This window comes from Amblyraja radiata, chromosome 27, assembly GCF_010909765.2.
Source record: "Amblyraja radiata isolate CabotCenter1 chromosome 27, sAmbRad1.1.pri, whole genome shotgun sequence".
NCBI classification, from domain to species: domain Eukaryota; kingdom Metazoa; phylum Chordata; class Chondrichthyes; order Rajiformes; family Rajidae; genus Amblyraja; species Amblyraja radiata.
In genome coordinates this window covers 16,202,477-16,223,340 of record NC_045982.1, presented here as the reverse complement: position 1 = coordinate 16,223,340, position 20,864 = coordinate 16,202,477, and the positions used below count along the sequence as shown (strand labels likewise).

Genomic DNA, 20,864 nt, shown 5'->3' with positions numbered 1-20,864 from the left:
CTTTGTTTTATTTATTCGTGGAGTGTTTTTGGTCGCAGTAATTTTTCATTTCTCGTTCCGAATAATGTAGTGGGAAGGATGGGAGCGATCTGCACACAAGTGAGTCAAACCAGGAGTAAAAGCAACGAGAGATTTAAAAAAATGTTCCGTCAAAATGACACAACATTGTATTTCAAAACCTACAAGGGGCGGTGACGCACAATGCATTAGAGATATGGATACACACAAACTATATTGGACACACCAATATATTGGATACAACTATGTTGGATACACCAATATAAGTTTCTATAAAATTGTATTTAATTGTGCACTTTAGATTGTGCAGTTGTTTGCATTATATTGGAAACTCTCAAGTGCTCATTTATTTTTATTGAAAATTAGTATTAATTATATTTTCTGAACCAATGTGGTGTTTTTCAATTCGTCTCATTTTTGTGAAGTGTTTTGTATTGTTCTTTTCAGTTTACTTAAAACAATCGGCAAGGTTTATTCCGTTTCTACCACAGTGGTATATGCAATATTTTCTCTTAATATACGTGGATGCCTTGTTTCAAAATTGTACGTCCTGGTTTCAGTAATAATGGTCCGGGTAATAAGACGGCAGCAGTGTTCAATCCGCGTACTTTAGTAAAGGGACACGTAGTTTTGTTATTGGTTCTACTGTGTTAGCACAGTGCTGCACAGTAAATTGTTTCCGCGTTGAAGAACTGCGAGACACAGGGTTTTCTTTTCTCTTCTCGTTGGTTTAATTCTCGAGTTATAGAATAGGCAGCAGCGAATCTAAAAAAATATACAGTAAACGGTCATAATCCAGCGAGACAGAAGGAAGAAGCAGGCAATATTTCTATTTAAAGTTCATAGCCGATAATCCATTTCGTACGACACGCCTTCTGGCATTATTCATTCCTAGCGTTAACATTGGAAGGAGCTAATGAGAAAGATGTTTTCAGTGCGAGTTTGTAGATATAAACCTCCCGAATCTCGTCCTATTGGGTCAGTAATTAACTCTTTAACAACAATTCTTTACTCAGCTAAGGTGGTATTTTCCAAAAATCTCCAAACAGCTATTCCAACTGCCATCGTGGTTGTTTTATTGTCCATTTATGGAATGTTACAATTGTTGTCCAGGCCAAGACTTGTCACCTGTGCTTGTTTCTCTTTGGAAGGTGTTGCAGAGCCAATTTCTTGAAGTAGAAACAAGGAACTGCAGATGCTGGGTTACAAAAAAGGGCACAAAACGCTGGAATAACTCAAGGGGTCAGGCAGCATCTCTGGAGGAACTGGATAGGTGACAGGAGCTTTCTCCAGATATCACCTATCCATGTTCTCAAGAGATGCAGACTGACCAGCTGAGTTGCTCCAGCACTTATGTTCAATTTCTTGAAGTGCCTTCATTTGGTGAAGTTATCCAGTGTTGATGTGTGTAGAGTTCCATCTGGACGGACCAATTGCAGCCCGACATCGGAGTTGGCTCGAACGCCACTCACGGAGTTTGGCTGTCGATTGAGTGCAGCTGCAGGGAGGGACCGCGCCGGTCCGGAGGCTGGGAGAGAGAGAGAGGAGACACTGAGTAGTAATAGTAGGGAGATATTGTATTGGGGTATCGGCCGACGGCCTGTATAGGTCCGGTAAACGGTGCTCTGGCAATATTCCCTGCTGTTACAAAATGACAGGAGATAGTGGGTCTAGTGGTATGGAGGCCAGTGGAGGAGAGGATAATGAAGGAAATGTTGAGAAGGAGTGGGAAACCTTGGGAACACGGGGTAGTCCCAGGAAGAGCAGCCGTAAAAGAAGGAAAAGCAATATTGGTGGATCGGAGAGTGAAGACAAGGAACCAGAAAAGGAACCAGAAAAGGAAATTTCATTAAATGTAGTGGTGAGGTTTGAAGGAGAAGGAGGAGTAAAGAAGATAGAGCCAATGAAGCTGACAAAAATAATCAGAGCCCAGGTTGGGGAAGTAAAGTATGCAAGAGTGCTGGAAGATGGAAACATGCTAATAGGGTGCAACAGTGAGGCTCAAGTTGAAAAGGCAATGAAAATGAACAAGATTGACAAAATCAAAATAATCAAAGTAGTGAGAGTGGGAGAACGGAGGAGGGCAGGGTGTAAAGGGGTTATCTATGGAATCCCTCTCAAAGTCAATATGAGTGAACTGGTTCAGGAACTCAGAAAGAGATGTGAATTAATTATGAATGCCAAAAGAATGACCAAAGGAGCAAAGAAAGAGGAAACTGAGTCAGTCCTGCTTGAATTCAAGACAGAATCCCTTCCAAAAGTGGTCCATTTTGGATTCATGCGATATAGTGTAAGGGAGTACATACCCAAACCAATGAGGTGCTTCAAATGTCAGAAATTTGGGCATATAGCTAAAATGTGCAAGGGGGCGAGGAAATGCACAAGGTGTAGTGGGGACCCTGAATATGGTCAGTGTGGAGAGGGGGTCAGACCAAAGTGCTGTAATTGTGGAGGAGAGCATAGTGTGGCTTACTGGGGCTGTGAGGTGATGAAACGTGAAGCTGGAGTACAAAACATAAGAGTGAAGGAAAAGGTCTCCTATGCAGAGGCAGCAAAAAAGGCTGACCCTACAAAACAGATGAATGAAAGAAGGATCAGGAGGGAGCAAGATATGGGCATAATGGAAACAATAAAAGAAAAAGAAAAGAGTATATGGAAAGAAAAGAAAAACCTGGTTATATTTATAGCAGGAGTAATAAATGCGACAGCAGAAGTAAAATCCAAAACAGAAAGGATCCAAATCATTGTAAAGGCTGCAGTCCACCACTTGGGCATGGCAGGATTGAAGTGGGAGAAAATACATGATAGTCTCAGTATCCAGGCGAGCCAAGAGCCAACATGTGTGGGTTAATAATATTAATGTTAATCCTACAATGGAATGCAAGAAGCTTGTTAGCCAATGGGCAAGACTTTAAGCAATTCATAGACAGTAGGAAGGAAAAAACAGATGTCGTATGTATCCAGGAAACCTGGTTGAAACCAAGTTTAGATTTTGTTCTATATGATTATGTTGCAGTGAGATGTGATAGGGGAAATGGGGGAGGAGGGGGTTGTGCCACTTTCATTAAAAAAGGGATACCATACAAGGTATTAGGAATTGGGCAGGAACAGGAATATGTGGTAATAGAAGTGTGGTCTGAGAGGAGGAAAATAGTGGTAATAAATTACTATAATCCATGTAAGCGATTAGAGGTCAATAAGTTACAGGAAGTAGAAGGCCAGAGCAAATCTAATGTTATTTGGTGTGGGGACTTTAACGCACATAATACATTATGGGGCAGTGGAAAGTCAGATAATAATGGACAGGTAATTGAGGAATTATTAAATGATGGTAATCTAGTATGTCTAAATGATGGAAAGAAGACCAGGGTAGATGTTAGGACAGGGAAGGAGTCTGTGTTGGACCTTACACTTGTTTCTAATAGGATTGCTGCTAAATGTAACTGGGAAGTGTATGAAAAGGGTACCATAGGAAGTGATCATCATCCTGTGCTATGCAAAATAAATATTACTTTAACTATGAGTAAAGAAAACAGAAGTGGACGATGGGTGTTTGGAAAGGCTAATTGGGAGAAGTTTAAGTAGGAAAGTGATAGATATGTAAAACCGATACAAGAAGAGACAGATATAGAAAACTTTGAGAATAAATTGTCAGAAGGTATCAAAAGAGCAGCATTAGTTTCCATACCTAAAAGTAAAGGAAGATCAAAAAGGAAAGCTGTGCCATGGTGGGACAATAAATGTAAAGAGGCAGTGGTGAATAGAAACAGAGCATTCAGATTATTAAAAAGAACTCATAACTACCAACACATGATTAATTACAAACAGGCTCAGGCAATTGTAAGGAGGACTATAAGACAAACAAAAAGAGCATATTGGAGGAAGTATTGTGATTCAATTGGAAACACAACACAGATAGGGGAGATATGGGGGATGATTAAAAAAATGGAAGGTGATAAAAGGGAGTGGAGTTATCCTATCCTAACAAATGGAGATCAAACTGTAGTCTCAAATAAAGACAAAGCAGAACTAATGGTTAACACTTTTAGTAGGGTTCACAGCTCCCACAACTTATCAGATGAAGGAAGAAGAGGTAGGGAAAGAACAAGAGAGGAAAATGTTGAGGCCTTACAAAGGAAAGGTATCACAGAGGACAAGTACAATATTCCATTTAATTTGGGGGAGCTAAAGAGAGCTCTGGCCAAGTGTAAGAACTCAGCCCCAGGGAAGGATGACATTTGCTACATAATGATAAAGCATCTAAGTGAGGAGGGACTCCAAAAGATACTTGCACTATATAACAAGGTGTGGGAAGAAGGGCGAATACCGGAGAGGTGGAAGGAAGCAATCATTGTGCCTATTAGGAAACCAGGGAAAGATGCAAGTAATCCAGTAAATTATAGACCTATAGCTTTAACAGCACACATGTGTAAACTGATGGAAAGAATGGTAAATGAAAGATTAATGCATCTAATGGAAAAAAACGGTATAGTGGCTAATTATCAGAGTGGCTTTAGAAAAGGGAGAGGTACTAATGATCCAGTTCTGTGCTTGGAAGATGATATAAGGAAAGCACAAGTTAAAAAAGAATCTGTAGTTACTGTATTCTTTGATGTAGAGAAGGCTTATGATATGTTGTGGAGAGAAGGTCTTCTAATAAAGCTGCATTTAATGGGAGTAGGAGGAAATATTTTTAACTGGATAATGGATTTTCTTAACGGTAGAAGTATCCAAGTTAAAATAGGGTCAGACATCTCTAGTAAATGTGTAGTCGAGAATGGAACTCCCCAAGGAAGTGCGATAAGCCCGATCCTATTCTCAATCATGATTAATGATATATTTGCAAACATTCAACCAGAGATGGGGCGATCGCTCTTTGCAGATGATGGCAGCCTATGGAGAAAGGGGAAGAATATAGATTTTATCGTGGGTAAAATGCAGCAAGGGATAGCCCAGGTGGAAGAGTGGGGAGTGAAATGGGGTTTTAAATTCTCTATAGAGAAGACAAAGACAATGGTTTTCACAAGGAAGAAAATTAAAGAGGATGTCCAGTTAAAACTATACGGCAACAATTTGGAAAGAGTAAAAGATTTCCGTTTCCTGGGAGTCCATTTTGACTCCAGATTAACATGGAGGGTCCACATTACAAAAATAATTGGAAAATGCAAAAAAGCCATCAATGTAATGAGATGCTTAGCAGGCTTAGAGTGGGGAGCAGATATATTATCTCTTAAACATATCTATGTATCACTGATCAGATCCAGACTAGAGTATGGCAGTATAGCTTATGGATTAGCATCTAAGTCAGTGTTGTCCGAGTTGGACAAAGTCCAAGCGGAAGCTCTAAGAATCTGTATAGGAGGTGTGCGGACGTCACCTGTATGTGCACTACAGGTGGAAACTGGGGAGATGCCGTTGAGACTGCGCCGCAGACAACTAATGGCTAATTACTGGCTAAGCCTTAAGGGTCATGGAGAGAACCACCCAACAAAACAGGTAGTACAGGAGTGCTGGGAGAGAGGGGTGGCTCAGTCTGGAAGCTTCGGCTGGGTTGGAGGAGGTGTGGCAAGGGACATGGAAGTAGAGGACAAAGAGTTCTGCCCTGCAGTATTGTGGTCATCTGTCCCAATATGGTTACTGAACATCCCAAAAGTTGATCTGGAGATATGGGAGGCAAAAAGGAGGGAAAAAAATTCGGACCTAAAAACAGAATACCATAACCATATATATAATAGATACAGGGAACACCTCTTAATCTTCACAGATGGATCAAAGGACCCAGTAGCTGAAACAACAGGGGCAGCTGTGGTAGTGCAAGGGATGAATGTTGAGATTTGCAAAAGAACAAATAACTATTTGGCAGTGTATACAGTGGAACTGTACGCTATTTTGATGGCAGTTCGGTGGATAGAACAGGTGCAACCATGCAAAGTATTAATATGTAGCGACTCATTGTCTGCAATCCAGAGTATTGGGTCTGGTGCATCCCATAGGCGGCCTGACCTAGTGTATGAAATTCTACTACTATTAAGCCAAGTAACAAGGAAGGGCTGTGACTGGACTTTGTTGTGGGTCCCAGCACACATTGGTGTGCTAGGAAATGAAAAAGTGGATAAATTAGCAAAAGAGGCCGTTAAAAAAGAGAACATAGAGGTAAACTTACAATTATCCAAATCTGAAGGAAAACACATTGTGTGGAAGAAAATAAATCAGGAATGGCAACAATACTGGGAACAGGAGACAAAGGGGAGACACCTCTATTCGCTACAAAATAGAGTGGGCATTACAGCAAGAAGAGGGGGGAACAGGAGAGAACAGGTAGTATTAGCAAGATTGAGGATAGGACACACTCACCTGAACAGCACATTAAAAATGTTGGGAAAACACCCTACTGGGCTGTGTGAGGAATGCCATCAGCCGGAAACAGTTCAGCATGCTCTAGTTGCATGTAGAAGATATGAAACAGAAAGAAGAGTTTTGATCAGTGAAATGAAGAAAATTGGAATGACAGATATATCAGAAAAGAACATTCTAGAGTATGGAGGGGAAGGAAAAGGAGTAAAGGTGTTGTTTAATTTCTTGAGGGCCTCTGGCCTTATAAAAAGGATATAATGTAAAGACATGAGGACTGTGGAGTGAAGCCAGAAGGTGGCAGCAATGCAACATTGTGGATGCCGGCTGCCGTAAAACTCCAAAGAAGAAGAAGAAGAAGAAGAATTCCATCTGTTGTTCCATTATGTTTCCACATCAGGAAGATGCATGACTTGCAGGGGATCTTTAAATGGTGGTGTTCTGATCTTCTGACCTGGCTTTTAGGCCTCACAGGTCTAAAAACTATTTTAAAATGCAGGTAACTACGCTGTGTTCAGCAGAGGATACACGATGCCAGGGCACCCTGGAGGTGGAGGGAGTAAATGGTTTGGCTGGTGATGACCTGTTAGTCAAGCAAGCTGTTTGGTCTTAAATAGTTTCAGTCTGAGCTGAAATCACACAAGAAATGAGAGAACAATTGAAGATTCTGCTGGCAGAAGCTTTGTAGATGGTGCACTGTATTGGATAATAAAATGGTGACCAATTCATCACAGCTTCTGACCCTCCCTTGTCTAGCCATGGGGACATATGGGAATTGAACCATGATCAATTTAGTGTAGCAAACTTCCTGCGTAGGACAAGATTGTTGGAATGGCAGGACTATTGCATAAGGAGAGATAAAAATTGACGGTTTTGTATTTCCTCATTTTTAGAGGAATGAGAGGGGATCTAATTGAAACATACAAAACTCTCACAGAGCTATACGTACTTGGAGCCAAAGAGTTGTACATTATGGAAACAGGCCCTTTGGCATAACTTACCCACGCCGACATTTGGCCCATATCTCTCTAAACCTCTCCTATCCATGTACCAGTCTAAAAGTCTTTTAAATGTTATTATTGTACCTGCCTCGACCACTTGTTGGGGAAGATGTTTGTAGAACAACAGGTTACACTTAAAAAAAGACACAAAGAGCTGGAGTAATTCAGCAGCTCAGGCAGCATCCCGAGAGAACATAAGTAGATGACGTTTCAGATGGGGACCATTCTTCAGACAGAGCCACAAATCATCTGCTTCAAGTGCTGGGAATATGTAGTAGGTCGGGCAGCATTTATAAATTTAAGCTTCTTATTATTATACATGCCAAAGTACAGTTAAACACTTTGTTATGCATGCTATCCAATCAGATCGGATAATACTCAACATAAATACAATTGGTGCAGCAAAGAGCAGAGTGGAAATTAAGTTTTGCAATGTAACAAACCAGTTTCAAAGACAAAGTCCAATGTCTGCAATGGGATAGAGGTGAATGTGACTGTACCTAACTTATGGAAGGACCTATAACAGTGACTATTACTAGAAACCTAGTAACAGTGGGGAAGAAGCTTTAAGAAAGAAACAAGAGTTAATGATTGTGTCTGATTACCTTTAAATGGAAAGGTTAGGTTCTGGTGAAAGATTACAAGAGGTGAAACTTTAAAGAAGGGTTTCGACCTGAAACGTTGCCTATTTCCTTCGCTCCATAGATGCTGCCTCACCCGCTGAGTTTCTCCAGCATTTTTGTGTACCTTCGATTTTCCAGCATCTGCAGTTCCTTCTTAAACGTGAAACTTTAACTGTTTCTCTCTTCATGGGCTGCATGACCTGCTATTTACATTGTCCTGTTTTTATTTAAGCTCCCCCTAGAATCTGTTTTCAACTATATTTGAGGTACCTATAGTTGTAAAATGGCTCAAAACGCGTCTGGGGTGTTTAGAAACAAAGCTTGAAAGCAAAGCACTTAAAGAGACTTGTGTGGGAAGGAACTGCAGATGTTGGTTTAAACCGAGGATAGACACAAAATGCTCTAGTATCTTTCAAAGATCTTATAGCTATAAGATCTTTGGTCATCGGTTCAACGAGGAAGGTGCCGACGGTCATGTGGTCCATTTGATCACGTGATGCGCGGGTCACGTGCCCTCTGTGATCACGTGGTCCCCGGGCGCAGGGCTGGTCACGGGGTCATGCTTCGCTTGAAGCAGCCGAAAATGGCGCCGCTGTCGGCTGCGATGTTGTTACCGAGGCTGCCGCGTGTTGCCGCGGCTGCCTTTCAACGTGCGCTGGCCTCAACAGTGAGTGATGATGTAGTTAAACTCTTCTAAATACACTCACTGTAGACCGTGACGGTTGTAATTTAATCTCCTTCCAAAGAGTAGTTCGTTCGTGGCTGATAATGGCAGAGCTGCGCAACATTGGGTGAGAGTTGAGAGTGAGAAATTGCGAGGGAGCCTAGCGACCGAGGGGAGGGGAGGGAGGAGGAGAGGGGGAGGAGGGGGAGGAGGGGGAGGTGAGGGAGGGGAGGGGAGGGTGCCCCCCCCCCCACCCCACGGAAGGGAGCTTTTGCATTTTTCAGCTTGAAATTGTGCAATCTGGTGCACAAGGTAGATAATTTACACTAGAATGCAACATTTATGCTTTAAATTGGATTAGGTATGAATAAGCTTAGGCTAAATTACATTCCACAGTAGAGCCAGGCTCTGATCAACAAGTGCAGACAATGAATTGGTATATTCATGTATCGAAATCAGATTATGATTCATGCTTATGCATATATATATATATATATATATATATATATATATATATATATATATATACACACACACATATATATATATATATATATATATACACATATATATATATATATATATATATACACACACACATATATATATATATATATATATACACATATATATATATACACACATATATACACACACATAGAGAGAGAGAAAAAAAACAAAGAAACAAGACAAGAAAAGTCGGACTTCCATCACTGTTCTGCACAAATAAATTAATCAACCTTACTCTTTGACTATAGAAACAAGATGAAAATAATGCCACATATTCAACCAAGTATATGGTTCAATTAAATTAAGATATATATATAAAACACTTATATGGAAACAGGCCCTTCGGCCCACCAAGTCCACACCGACCAGCAATCTACCATACACCAGTTCTATCCTACACGCCATGGACAATTTACAGAAGCCAATCAACCTACAAACCTTCATTTCTTTCGGATGTGGGAGAAACCGGGATATCCGGAGAAAACGCATGTGGTCACCGGGAGAATGTACAAATTCTGTACAGACCGTACCTGTACAGACGCATTAGTGATAATTTTTCAAAACTCTTTAGATTCTGGAGTAGTTCCTGAGGACTGGAGGGTAGCTAATGTAACCCCACCTTTTAAAAAGGGAGGGAGGGAGAGAGAAAACGGGGAATTACAGACCAGTTAGTCTAACATCGGTGGTGGGGAAAATTCTGGAGTCAGTTATTAAAGATGGGATAGCAGCACATTTGGAAAGTGGTGAATTCATTGGACAAAGTCGGCATGGATTTATGAAAGGTAAATCATGTCTGACGAATCTTATAGAATTTTTCGAGGATGTAACTAGTAGAGTGGATAAGGGAGAACCAGTGGATGTGTTATATCTGGACTTTCAGAAGGCTTTCGACAAGGTCCCACATAAGAGATTAGTATACAAACTTAAAGCACACTATTGGGGGTTCAGTATTGATGTGGCTAGAAAACTGGCTGGCAGACAGGAAGCAAAGAGTGGGAGTAAACGGGTCCTTTTCAGAATGGCAGGCAGTGACTAGTGGGGTACCGCAAGGCTCAGTGCTGGGACCCCAGCTATTTACAATATATATTAATGATCTGGATGAGGGAATTGAATGCAACATCTCCAAGTTTGCGGATGACACGAAGCTGGGGGGCAGTGTTAGCTGTGAGGAGGATGCTAGGAGGCTGCAAAGTGACTTGGATAGGTTGGGTGAGTGGGCAAATGCATGGCAGATGCAGTATAATGTGGATAAATGTGAGGTTATCCACTTTGGTGGCAAAAACAGGAAAGGAGACTATTATCTGAATGGTGGTCGATTAGGAAAAGGGGAGATGCAACGAGACCTGGGTGTCATGGTACACCAGTCATTGAAAGTAGGAATGCAGGTGCAGCAGGCAGTGAAGAAAGCAAATGGTATGTTAGCATTCATAACAAAAGGATTTGAGTATAAGAGCAGGGAGGTTCTACTGCAGTTGTACAGGGTCTTGGTGAGACCACACCTGGAGTATTGCGTACAGTTTTGGCCTCCTAATCTGAGGAAAGACATTCTTGCCATAGAGGGAGTACAGAGAAGGTTCACCAAACTGATTCCTGGGATGGCAGGACTTTCATATGAAGAAAGACTGGATAGACTCGGCTTGTACACGATAGAATTTAGAAGATTGAGGGGGGATCTTATAGAAACTTACAAAATTCTTAAGAGGTTGGACAGGCTAGAGACAGGAAGATTATTCCCGATGTTGGGAAAGTCCAGAACTAGGGGTCACAGTTTAAGGATAAGAGGGAAGTCTTTTAGGACTGAGATGAGAAAATCATTTTTTACACAGAGAGTGGTGAATCTGTGGAATTCTCTGCCACAGAAGGTAGTTGAGGCCAGTTCATTGGCTATATTTAAGAGGGAGTTAGATGTGGCCCTTGTGGCTAAAGGCATCAGGGGGTATGGAGAGAAGGCAGGGATGGGATACTGAGTTGGATGATCAGCCATGATCATATCGAATGGCAGTGCAGGCTCGAAGGGCCGAATGGCCTACTCCTGCACCTATTTTCTATGTCTATGTCTACCTGTAGTCAGGATCAAATCTGGGTCTGTGGTCCTGTAAGGCAGCAACTACCGCTGCGCCACCGTGCCACCCCATTAATTTTTTTTTCTGTAATATATTTATTATGGTGTCACGTCAATAAAGATGAACACATTCTGATTTCTGCCCTTTGTTGGATAACGCACATTTCCAGTCATTGGGTTTTACATTTATATAACTGGTTTTCAACCTCATCAGTCTGAAGGTCTTGACCCGAAACATCACCCATTCTTTCTCTCCAGAAATGCTGCCTGTCCCGCTGAGTTATTCCAGCTTTTTGTGTCTATCTTCAGTTCAGCACCTGCAGGTCCTTCCTACACTCTTTGTTAAGCGAAACAGGTCCTATGCTCATTATATTATTCAACTCAACTAAGTCTTTTCTTCACCTCTGTTGCCGCAGAGAATACAATCCCAGTTATCAAATCTTTCTTCAAAGTGAAAAAAAAATTCCAGCCCGGCCAACATTTTCATAAATTGCCCCTGGATCCTCTCCAGAGCAAATGCACCCTTTCTACAACGTGTCATAAGTCTTACAGCATGGAAACAGGCCCTCATCCCTACTTGTCCATGCAGATCAACATGCCCCATCTAAACTAGTCCCATATATCCGCATTTGGTCCATATCCCTTTAAACCTTGTGCGTGCCAGTGTGTGTGTAAGGGTGTATGTCAGTGCGTATTAGGTTGTTTATTTATTTAGCGAATGCAAAGTCCTTTAGCCAAGCAGTTGCCTCTTGAACAAGCACACCGTGCGGTTGGGCTGCTGCCCCATTTGTGAAGGCTGGCCAAGCAGGGGCCTTGTCCAGTCCTGAATAGCAAAGAAGATCAAAGCCATTGATGGTGTAACGGCCCGCTTCCTCTGTGCCCAACGTGAGTCTCTTGGAGACAGATGACGTCGATGGAGTGTTGGTGGGCGAGGACTTCGATGAGGTGTCACTTGGCTGCAGAGAGGCCTTCAACATTCAGTTGTAGTATTCGGAGAGCAGGTGCAACTGCTAGGTGCTCTTGAGGCTGGTCGTTGTTGCTGCTTTTGGCTTTGGGATAATGACTAGGTTCTTTGACTTGGCTCTCAGGCGTCGTCTTGTAGAATTTAGTCTGCTGGGAGGATCATTGGCTTCCCCAGGCGAGCCTGGGTACTGACGGGGGGCGCGACGAGAACGCTGATCCATTGCCCCCTTATTAGGTTGTGTGTGTCAGTGACGCGAGTGAGCGGAAATACGGAGACTTGGCGACGTCTGGGGAGCGTTTCCCTCTCCGTCAGCGATGGCAGCCTCGCCTACAGTCTGTCTTTTTATCTTTTTTGTTATTTTTAGTGTTTTTTAAAAAGTATGTGTTAATGTTCTCTGGTTTGTTTTATATATGTGTGTGTGGGGGGGGGACTTTTTTTTCAATCTCTTACCTTGCCGGAGATACAATTTTTTTCCAGATAGTATCTCCGGTCAGTCTGCGTCCTAACATCATGGAGCTGGCGGCCTTGCTCGAGACTGACTTTGAACCATGGGACCATGGATTTCCTTTGCCTGGGATCGATGCTCCAAACGTGGCCTGCGGATTTCAACCGAGGAGCTCGCTGTCTCGGGTAGAGACTGATGTCAGGAAGCACCAAGCGGCAGGAGGTTCGACCAGCCCTGACTCGGGAGTCTGATCGCCTGGCGCGCGGAGCTGAGATGCCCCCAATGCGGGAGCCTGATCACCCCAACGCAGTGGGCGCAACTGCTGGCTGCAGGAGCCAAGATTGCCCCGATAACAGCAGGTTCGAATGCCCCAACCGCGGGAGAACAAAGAAGGGAAGAAGACTGAATTTTTGCCTTCCATCACAGTGAGGAATGTGAGGGAGTTGCTGTGGTGGATGTTCATGTAAAAAAAAATATTTGGGTATCTTGGTGCTCTTTATTGGTATGACTGTATGGCAAATCAAATTCCTCGTATGTTGCAAAACATACTTGGCTAATAAATTACTATTATGATTATAATGTTTACTTTGGAGCAGATAAAATGCCTTTAAAAATGCAGATGCTGGTAATCTGAAATAAAAGCTGAAGATGCAGGAAACAATCAGCAAGTTTGGTATTTTCAGTTTTTGTTACAGATTCCAGCTTCCACAGTATGTTGATTTTCATGGTCTATGGGTTGTAGTATGATTTGACTTGACTAGATTGCCCACAAACAACTTTTTGCCTTATCTTGATAGACATGATAAACCAATACCAACAAATGACATAATGTAATAAAAATCAACTGCAGATGCTGGATATAACAAAGATAGACACACAATATCTATAGACACAAAATGTTGGGACTCTTCTTCAATCTGAAGAAGGATCCCGACCCGAAACGTCACCTATCTTTTTTCTCTAGAGATGCTGCCTGACCCGCTGCGTTACTCCAGCATCTTGTGTCTATCCAACAAATGACATCACTGTCTGGGATAGTTTACTGTGGGAAAGTATTAAGCATATTTGTGTCAAGGAGAAAGTCTGACATGAGGATTTCTTCAAAGTGCTCCTTTCAGCAATTGGTGATGACTTTACCCTGATCTTTGACGATAACATTTGCTGTTGTTTTCAATGCTTCAACGTGACCTCTGCTCAATTGAGAAGAGTGTTTGAAGGTCAAGACCTCTTGCATGGCACAAAGCTCTTGGTCTACCACTCAGCGAAGATTGCTGAATTTCATTATGTGTCTGAGACCTGGACTAATTGCAGCAAACAACTCAAGGTCCTGGAAAATACCATCAAAGCGGATTCTAAGCAAAATTCTCCACTAGAGTAAGCGATTCAACGTCAGTATCTTCTGTGCCAACATCCCAACATTGGGGCCCTCATTACCTGCAATCGACTTCGTTGAACAAGCACATCATTTGCACAACTCGTGCCAGAATCTCACAAACAAGCATTCTGAACTTTGTCAGGGGAAGAGATTACCAGGCAGGTAGAAGAGATGATTCAAGGATGTGTTTAATGCCCACTGGAAAAAATGACCCATCCCCACTGACATTGGGTATAAAGAAATAGCAGTGATTCTAAACAATTGTTTTGGTTCAGTCTTCTTGGTCCACTGTTTATACCAACAATAGAGGATCAAACAGATTGAATCATGGGAATCAGAAGATGCAACTATTTTGGATTTTTGGAAAGCATATAACCATATAACAATTGCAGCATGGAAAATCTCGGCCCTTCAAGTCCGTGCCGAACAGCATATGATAAGATGCTATCTAAAAGGTTATCGCACAAGATAAGAGCCCATAAAGTCGTAGGAAATAATGGGCATGGATAAGAGATTGGATAACTAACATTTATCAGAGGAGTAATTGGGTCATTTTTGGACTGTTGATCAGCAGGAAGTTAAGTGCCACATGTATCAATGCTGGGGCGTCACTTATTTACAAACTATTAATACTTTAAATTTGCTGATGATACAAATATACAAGTGAGTGAGCAAACTGAGGAAGACACAAAGAACATGCAAAGCAATGTCGTTACATTAAGTGAGCTGGCAAAATGTTAATGGATTAAATTATTTTATGGGAAAAGTGAGCTTTTTCACTTTGGAAGGAATAATGATTAAAATAATGACAAGGAATAGTGATGATTTTTAATCTAAATGGAGTGAAACTACAAAATATTGCAGTACAAAGAATCTTAATGCATGTAACATAAAGGGTGCTGCAAATAATTACAACGGTTAATGAAACATTGGCCTCTCGTTGCAAGGGGTCTGGAGTACAAATGTTGGCCTTGGAAGCAATTTTATAAGGTGTTGAGACCATACATTATGTACTGTTTACAATTTTGTTATGTATTTAGAGAAGGATAGACTTGCATTTAAGGCAGAGAACATAACGTTAACTAGGTTGATTCACAGGAAGATGATGTTGAGCAACTTGCGTCGATACTCATTTGAGTTTAGAAGAATGAGAATGATCTCACTGATGTATAATTACATTCTGGGGAGAGTGACAGGGTAAAAAATGACAGGATGTTTCCATTTGTAAAGCTGACCAGACCTTCTGATATCATTTTAAGATAATAATAAGGGATTTAAGACAGTGATAGGCAAATTCTTCATTTAAAGTTGACTTTGGAATTTTCTTCCTGGGGGAGTGGTGGACGCGGAGTCATAGAATATTCAAGATTGAGACTGATAGATATTTGAGCTGCAAGAGAGTCGAGGGGTATGGCGAGAGTGCAGGATTGGTGTTTAGGGCAAGATTTGATCAGCCAATATCTTATTGAAAGGAAGAGGAGACTCTAGGTGCTGATTGACTCTTGTTACTTCTGTTAAATGACTCTGAATAACATGCATTTTCCATTTTATGTTGACTAATACAGAAAATACATCTGAGACTATTGCTTTGATCCCAGTCATTCACTTTGTAAAATAATTGACCTTTTTTTCCTTTTATTGAATCAAGTTTGATTGCATTCCACTTCCTACTTTAACCCCTGCGCAATGAATGAATAATACTTTATTACCACATGTGAAATTCTTTGCTTTGCATACCATAGACAAAGTATGCAAAAGGGCGCTGACAAAGTTACAAAGTGTTCAATATAGTCCCAATGGTCCTTCATTCTCACAATGCTGGGTCCCTACTTGTTATCCTGGCGACCCCCCACCCCACGCCAGGTCCCTCTTTGTTCTCGGTGGCCCCCCAAGCCGGGCCCCTCTTTGTTCCCCCGGCACCCACTGCGGGCCTGTCCGATATTTCAAGTCAGGACCCTTCTTCAGACTTCAGAACGGACTATTGTTGGTCCCTTCTTCGTTCCTTTCCCCCACGCCGGGTCCGGATCCCCCTAATTTAGGAATAGTCAATCAATGCAGGTTTTGCTAATGCAAACTAAAGCTAAATGGAAACATTTTCACCAGGTTTGATTTGTATGCATGTGTGTGTGGCTTCTCTGCACCTCCTCTGTTTACTTTGTAATGCTCATTATTTGTCAGTTGAATTTTTGTTTTTCTTGGTACAAAGTACAAAATGTGTTTAGTGGATAACACATGAACTTAAACCAGGGATCGTTTGTTCGGAAGTGAACACTTTTGTTAAATTAACTTTTGGGGAAAACTACATGTGGTTAATGCAATAATATTGTTGCTTTTTGTAGAAATGATTCCAGGGAGATCTTTGGTGCCATTTCAGAGAAACAATACCAGATTTTTAAAAGATATTGACAATATTTTTAAATGCTATGCAGGCTAGTACGGCTGTGGCACAGTCTCTACCCGAGCAAGTGAAAATTGTTGAAGTTGGACCCAGAGATGGACTGCAAAATGAAAAGGTAATTCACAACACAGGATGCTGAAGCCCCAGTTCCTCACAGATCACATCTCCTCAGTTCCAGTGCAATGTTAGAACATTTTATGATGGCCCAGATTGATTTTGAAAAAAATCATCAATCCCTTCTCGTAGCCCCAATGTAGTTTCTTCTGGTTAGCCATTTAGGTCCTTGACACGCAAACTTCTAACCCAAGCTAAGGCGTTGCACTGAATGAAGTTAGTGCTGGTGTACACGGCAATCGTGCAGACAAAGGAAAATTAGGCGCCTCTCTGCGCTTGGAGCAAAGATGCAAATTAACCCATTCTTGCAGCCCCCACCCTCGCTTTCAGCAGAAACCATGTTTAAATATCTGAGTTTTATATGTTGAAACCTTGCTTTTAATGTTAGTCACTTCCTTCATACGGTGGATGTAATTTTTAAAAACTTTTATTAACAAAATATTAGTCATTTCATAGATAATGTTCTTAGCAAATTGGGAAAATAATAATTGGTCAGACTTCTGCGTAAATATTCGCATTGAAGCACTGAATATTTCATGTTGAAATTTAAGTTCATTGTAACTAACAAGTGAATTCAGCATTCAAGATTACGACGGAGAAGATAAAGTATGATTTGAAAATTAAAACAATGGCAATAACATCTTTAAATCAGAAATAATACTTGCGATGCTGGAAACAGCAAAGTGATTTGCTATTGCAAAATCTATGCAAAGTCTCATTGAAATTGGATCTCTTAAACCATTTGAATTGTTTGTTTCTTGCTCTTAGCTGTCACTCAAAAATATAATGATGTGGTTGCAGGTCATTGTTCCAGCTGATGTAAAAATTCAGTTAATTAACCTTCTCTCAGAGGCTGGATTATCTGTTGTGGAAGCAACAAGCTTTGTCTCCCCAAAATGGGTTCCTCAGGTAAGAGATTAGAAATGGAACATAGTCTGGAGTGGTGTTTGCAGTTATATTATGGCTTGAGTCGTTTTTGGACCCCAATAAGTAATGCAATCAGAATGCAGACTTTCATTTCCAAACTGTTTTATGGTTATAGTCGCAAAAGGGAGTGGAAAGAATACATTGCAGGCAAGGAGATTAATCATGTTGTTCAAGAAAGAACTGCAGATGCTGGAAAATCGAAGGTACACAAAAATGCTGGAGAAACTCAGCGGGTGCAGCAGCATCTATGGAGCGAGCGGGTGCAGCAGCCTGAAGAAGGTTTTCGGCCCGAATCGTTACCTATCTCCTTCGCTCCATAGATGCTGCTGCACCCGCTGAGTTTCTCCAGCATTTTTGTGTACCTAAGGAGATTAATCACTTTGGTTTGGAGAGAGAGACTCGATTTGCCTCTTAACAAATAATGTGATGTCGTTTTCCTCTCTCCTGCAACATAAAACTGAGTGCAAAATTGTTGAATGAAAGTATTCTAAAGGGATTGATACTTTCGGAAATTAATACTGCTTCAATTTTTGTTTCTGAAAACAAAATTGTTAATGTTTAAGAAAAGTAATCTTCATTGATGAATTTGTTTACTATTCCTGTACAGATTGCTCTTTTCTCCAATAGGAAATCTATTGTATTGAGTTAAAGCAGTCTGATGTCACAGCACATTGTTGCAGGACGAGGGTTTGGGGCATATTTTAATTTAGTTAACATTAAACAATTTGTGTACAGATTTAAAAAAAATGTTTTTGCTCACATTTGACCTTTTCAAAAAAAACTTTTCTTAACCATACTACATGGAATTGGGTGGTAGGTGGAGTCGAAAGGTACTAAGAAATCTGAGGACTAAGATAGGTTGCTACAAAATAGAACTAAAATGATTTGGGCTTTATACTTAAGAAGGAACTGCAGATGCTGGAAAATCGAAGGTAGACTAAAATACTGGAGAAACTCAGCGGGTGAGGCTGATCAGTCTGAAGAAGGGTCTCGACCCGAAACTTCGCCAATTTCCTTCGCTCCATAGATGCTGCCTCACCCGCTGAGTTTCTCCAGCATTTTTGTCTACCCTGGGCTTTATACTTGACTATTTAAGTGAGGGTGATATGGTCATGTGATATTAATGGATCTTAAAGGTAACAAAAATAAAAAGGGAATGTTCAATTCATGGGATTTAAAATGGAAGGGCACATTTTGGAGATATATCTGAGATAACTCAGATGTATTTTTTGGGTCGCCTGGGTGAGGGTGTCTGATGTTGAAAGACCCGAAACACCCATTGACCCCAGGTTACATCACTGATGATGTGTTCAGGAGCATCAATAGATGTATTTTTATTAATCTGTACTGGAATCTCTAAGCATCCAGCATGTATAAGTGATGACGCTTATACTTGGCCGTCGTAAATTTTGGAACTTATTCATTGTCTCCGTACAGATGGCCGATCAGCAGCAAGTGATGAAAGGAATCCGAAAATATCCAAACGTGAGCTACCCAGTGTTGACTCCAAACCTAAAAGGGTTTGAGAGTGCAGTAAGTATCTACTGAGTTTTACACTTTCCTTTTCTTCACTGAATTAGATAAAAATTCTTTAAGGAACCTTTAAGGACAAGGACCTTTAAGGAATTTCCTTGTCACAAGTATGATTTGAGGCAATGTTAAAATGTTAGTTAGTTTAGCTATTTTTCATGTCTTGAAATTCTGATTTAATTTCCACATACACTTGGAGAAATAAAATTGACAGCCCACAATTTAATTCCGATCCAATCTATTACAAACATTTTTATTTATAAGGGTTGTAAAGAGGTGAAATCCAGCAATAAAATTAACTGATAGATTTGAGTGCCAATTAGCCAATTCGATCTGTGTTTCACGGTGTGTGCACAGAAATCTGACACTTTCATTTCGACAGCCGAGTACAGGTGCACAACCTTTTATCCGAAGATCCAAATAACGAAAACCTCCGAATAGCGGACATTTTTTCGGTCCTTGAAGAAAGGTCCTTGAAAACGTTCACCGAGGGCGGCCCGCAGAGGTGACAGCGGAACCTCCGGTCGGTCCTCGAAAAAGGGGAACTAAATCCCCATTCATAAAAGAGAAGGTGAGGGTATATTGCGCGGGATGGTTAATAATTGACAATATGCTGCTGCCTGCCCGCTGAGTTAAAAAGTTCCCACGGTAGACTCACGATACACAGTGTATCGTGAGTCTTGCGTGGGAACTTTTTAACTCAGCGGGCAGGCAGCAGCAGATTGTCGCTCCCTTCAAATTCACCCCACCTACAACCCTCTGCTTCCCGGCCATGTGTGTGACCCCTTCCCTCCCCTCTCCAGCTCCCCGCCCATTGCACCGGCGCGGGGGATTTGCACTGTCTTCACGTCGGTGATGCCAGTCACTGGAGACGTCAGGACCAACGGGACACCGACCCCCAGGCCCACTGCAAGCACGGAGATCCCAGAGACCCACAGCCAGCAGCAGCCCAGCCCCGTTCCAACTCCAGAGGAAAACTGCAAACTGGCCGGAGACATCAGGACCACCAGAAACCACTCCCCGATGGGCCGCTACGGCGACAAGTGGCAGTTCGCCCACAGCCCGAGCTGTGCCCCCTCATCGGGACACCAACCCCCAGGCCCACTGCAAGCACGGAGATCCCAGATCAGCAACTCCAGCCCAGCCCCGCTCCAACTCCAGAGGAACACGCTCCCCGTATGGTCAGAAGCTGATGGTGTGCAAGGTACGTCTTGTTCTTGGGGTCGCGCAGCTCGGGCTGTGGGCGAACTGCCACTTGTCGCCGTAGCGGCCCATCGGGGAGCGGATTCCTCTGGAGTTGGAGGGGGAGGGGGGTATTGTGCTGTTTGATCGCCCCCTACTATCCCAGGGACAGGGAGACAGGACGTTCACCGAGGGCGGCCCGCAGAGGTGACAGCAGAACCTCCGGTCGGTCCTCGAAGAAAGGGGAACTAAATCCCCATTCATAAAAGAGAAGGTGGGGGTACATTGCGCGGGAGAGTAGGAATCCCAAGACAAAGTTGAGTGAGCGTTCCCCGAGGGTGGCCCGCAGAGGTGACAGCGGAACCTCCGGTCGGTCCTGGAAGAAAGGGGAACTAAATCCCCTTCATAAAAGAGAAATGGAGGGTATATTGCCCGGGAGGGTATATCGCCTACCTGGAAGAAACCGGACATTTTTTCCAGGATGTCGTCTGCACACCAAAGCTCACCAAAGCTCACGTTTGGCGCCAAACGCACGTCGCCTCTGCTGCACACGGATATAAGAGTGTGAAAATGTCGCCTTTGGCCGCCTAAGGGCATGTAGCCCCGCTAGGGTGACATGAGTGCGAGAGGTGATTCAATGCTGCGGTCACATTTACAAATTCAGGAATTCATTCAACACACTGCATTTCATACAGACATT

General features: G+C 42.2%; 1 protein-coding gene across 2 annotated transcripts in view; it reads left to right on the top strand.

The window, feature by feature from the left end:
* The window catches only part of hmgcl (3-hydroxy-3-methylglutaryl-CoA lyase), a 35,676-nt gene continuing 14,812 nt past the window's right edge, over window positions 1-20,864 (top strand). Inside the window, exons 1-4 of one of the 2 annotated variants that reach the window (XM_033045268.1) lie at window positions 1-99; window positions 16,443-16,526; window positions 17,327-17,434; window positions 18,890-18,985. In XM_033045268.1, the coding sequence (XP_032901159.1) occupies window positions 79-99; window positions 16,443-16,526; window positions 17,327-17,434; window positions 18,890-18,985 (309 nt within the window). In that variant the 5' untranslated portion in view covers window positions 1-78. Of the gene's footprint in view, window positions 100-8,534; window positions 8,661-16,442; window positions 16,527-17,326; window positions 17,435-18,889; window positions 18,986-20,864 lie in introns of those variants that run through there. The other variant, XM_033045267.1, reaches the window with a different exon arrangement.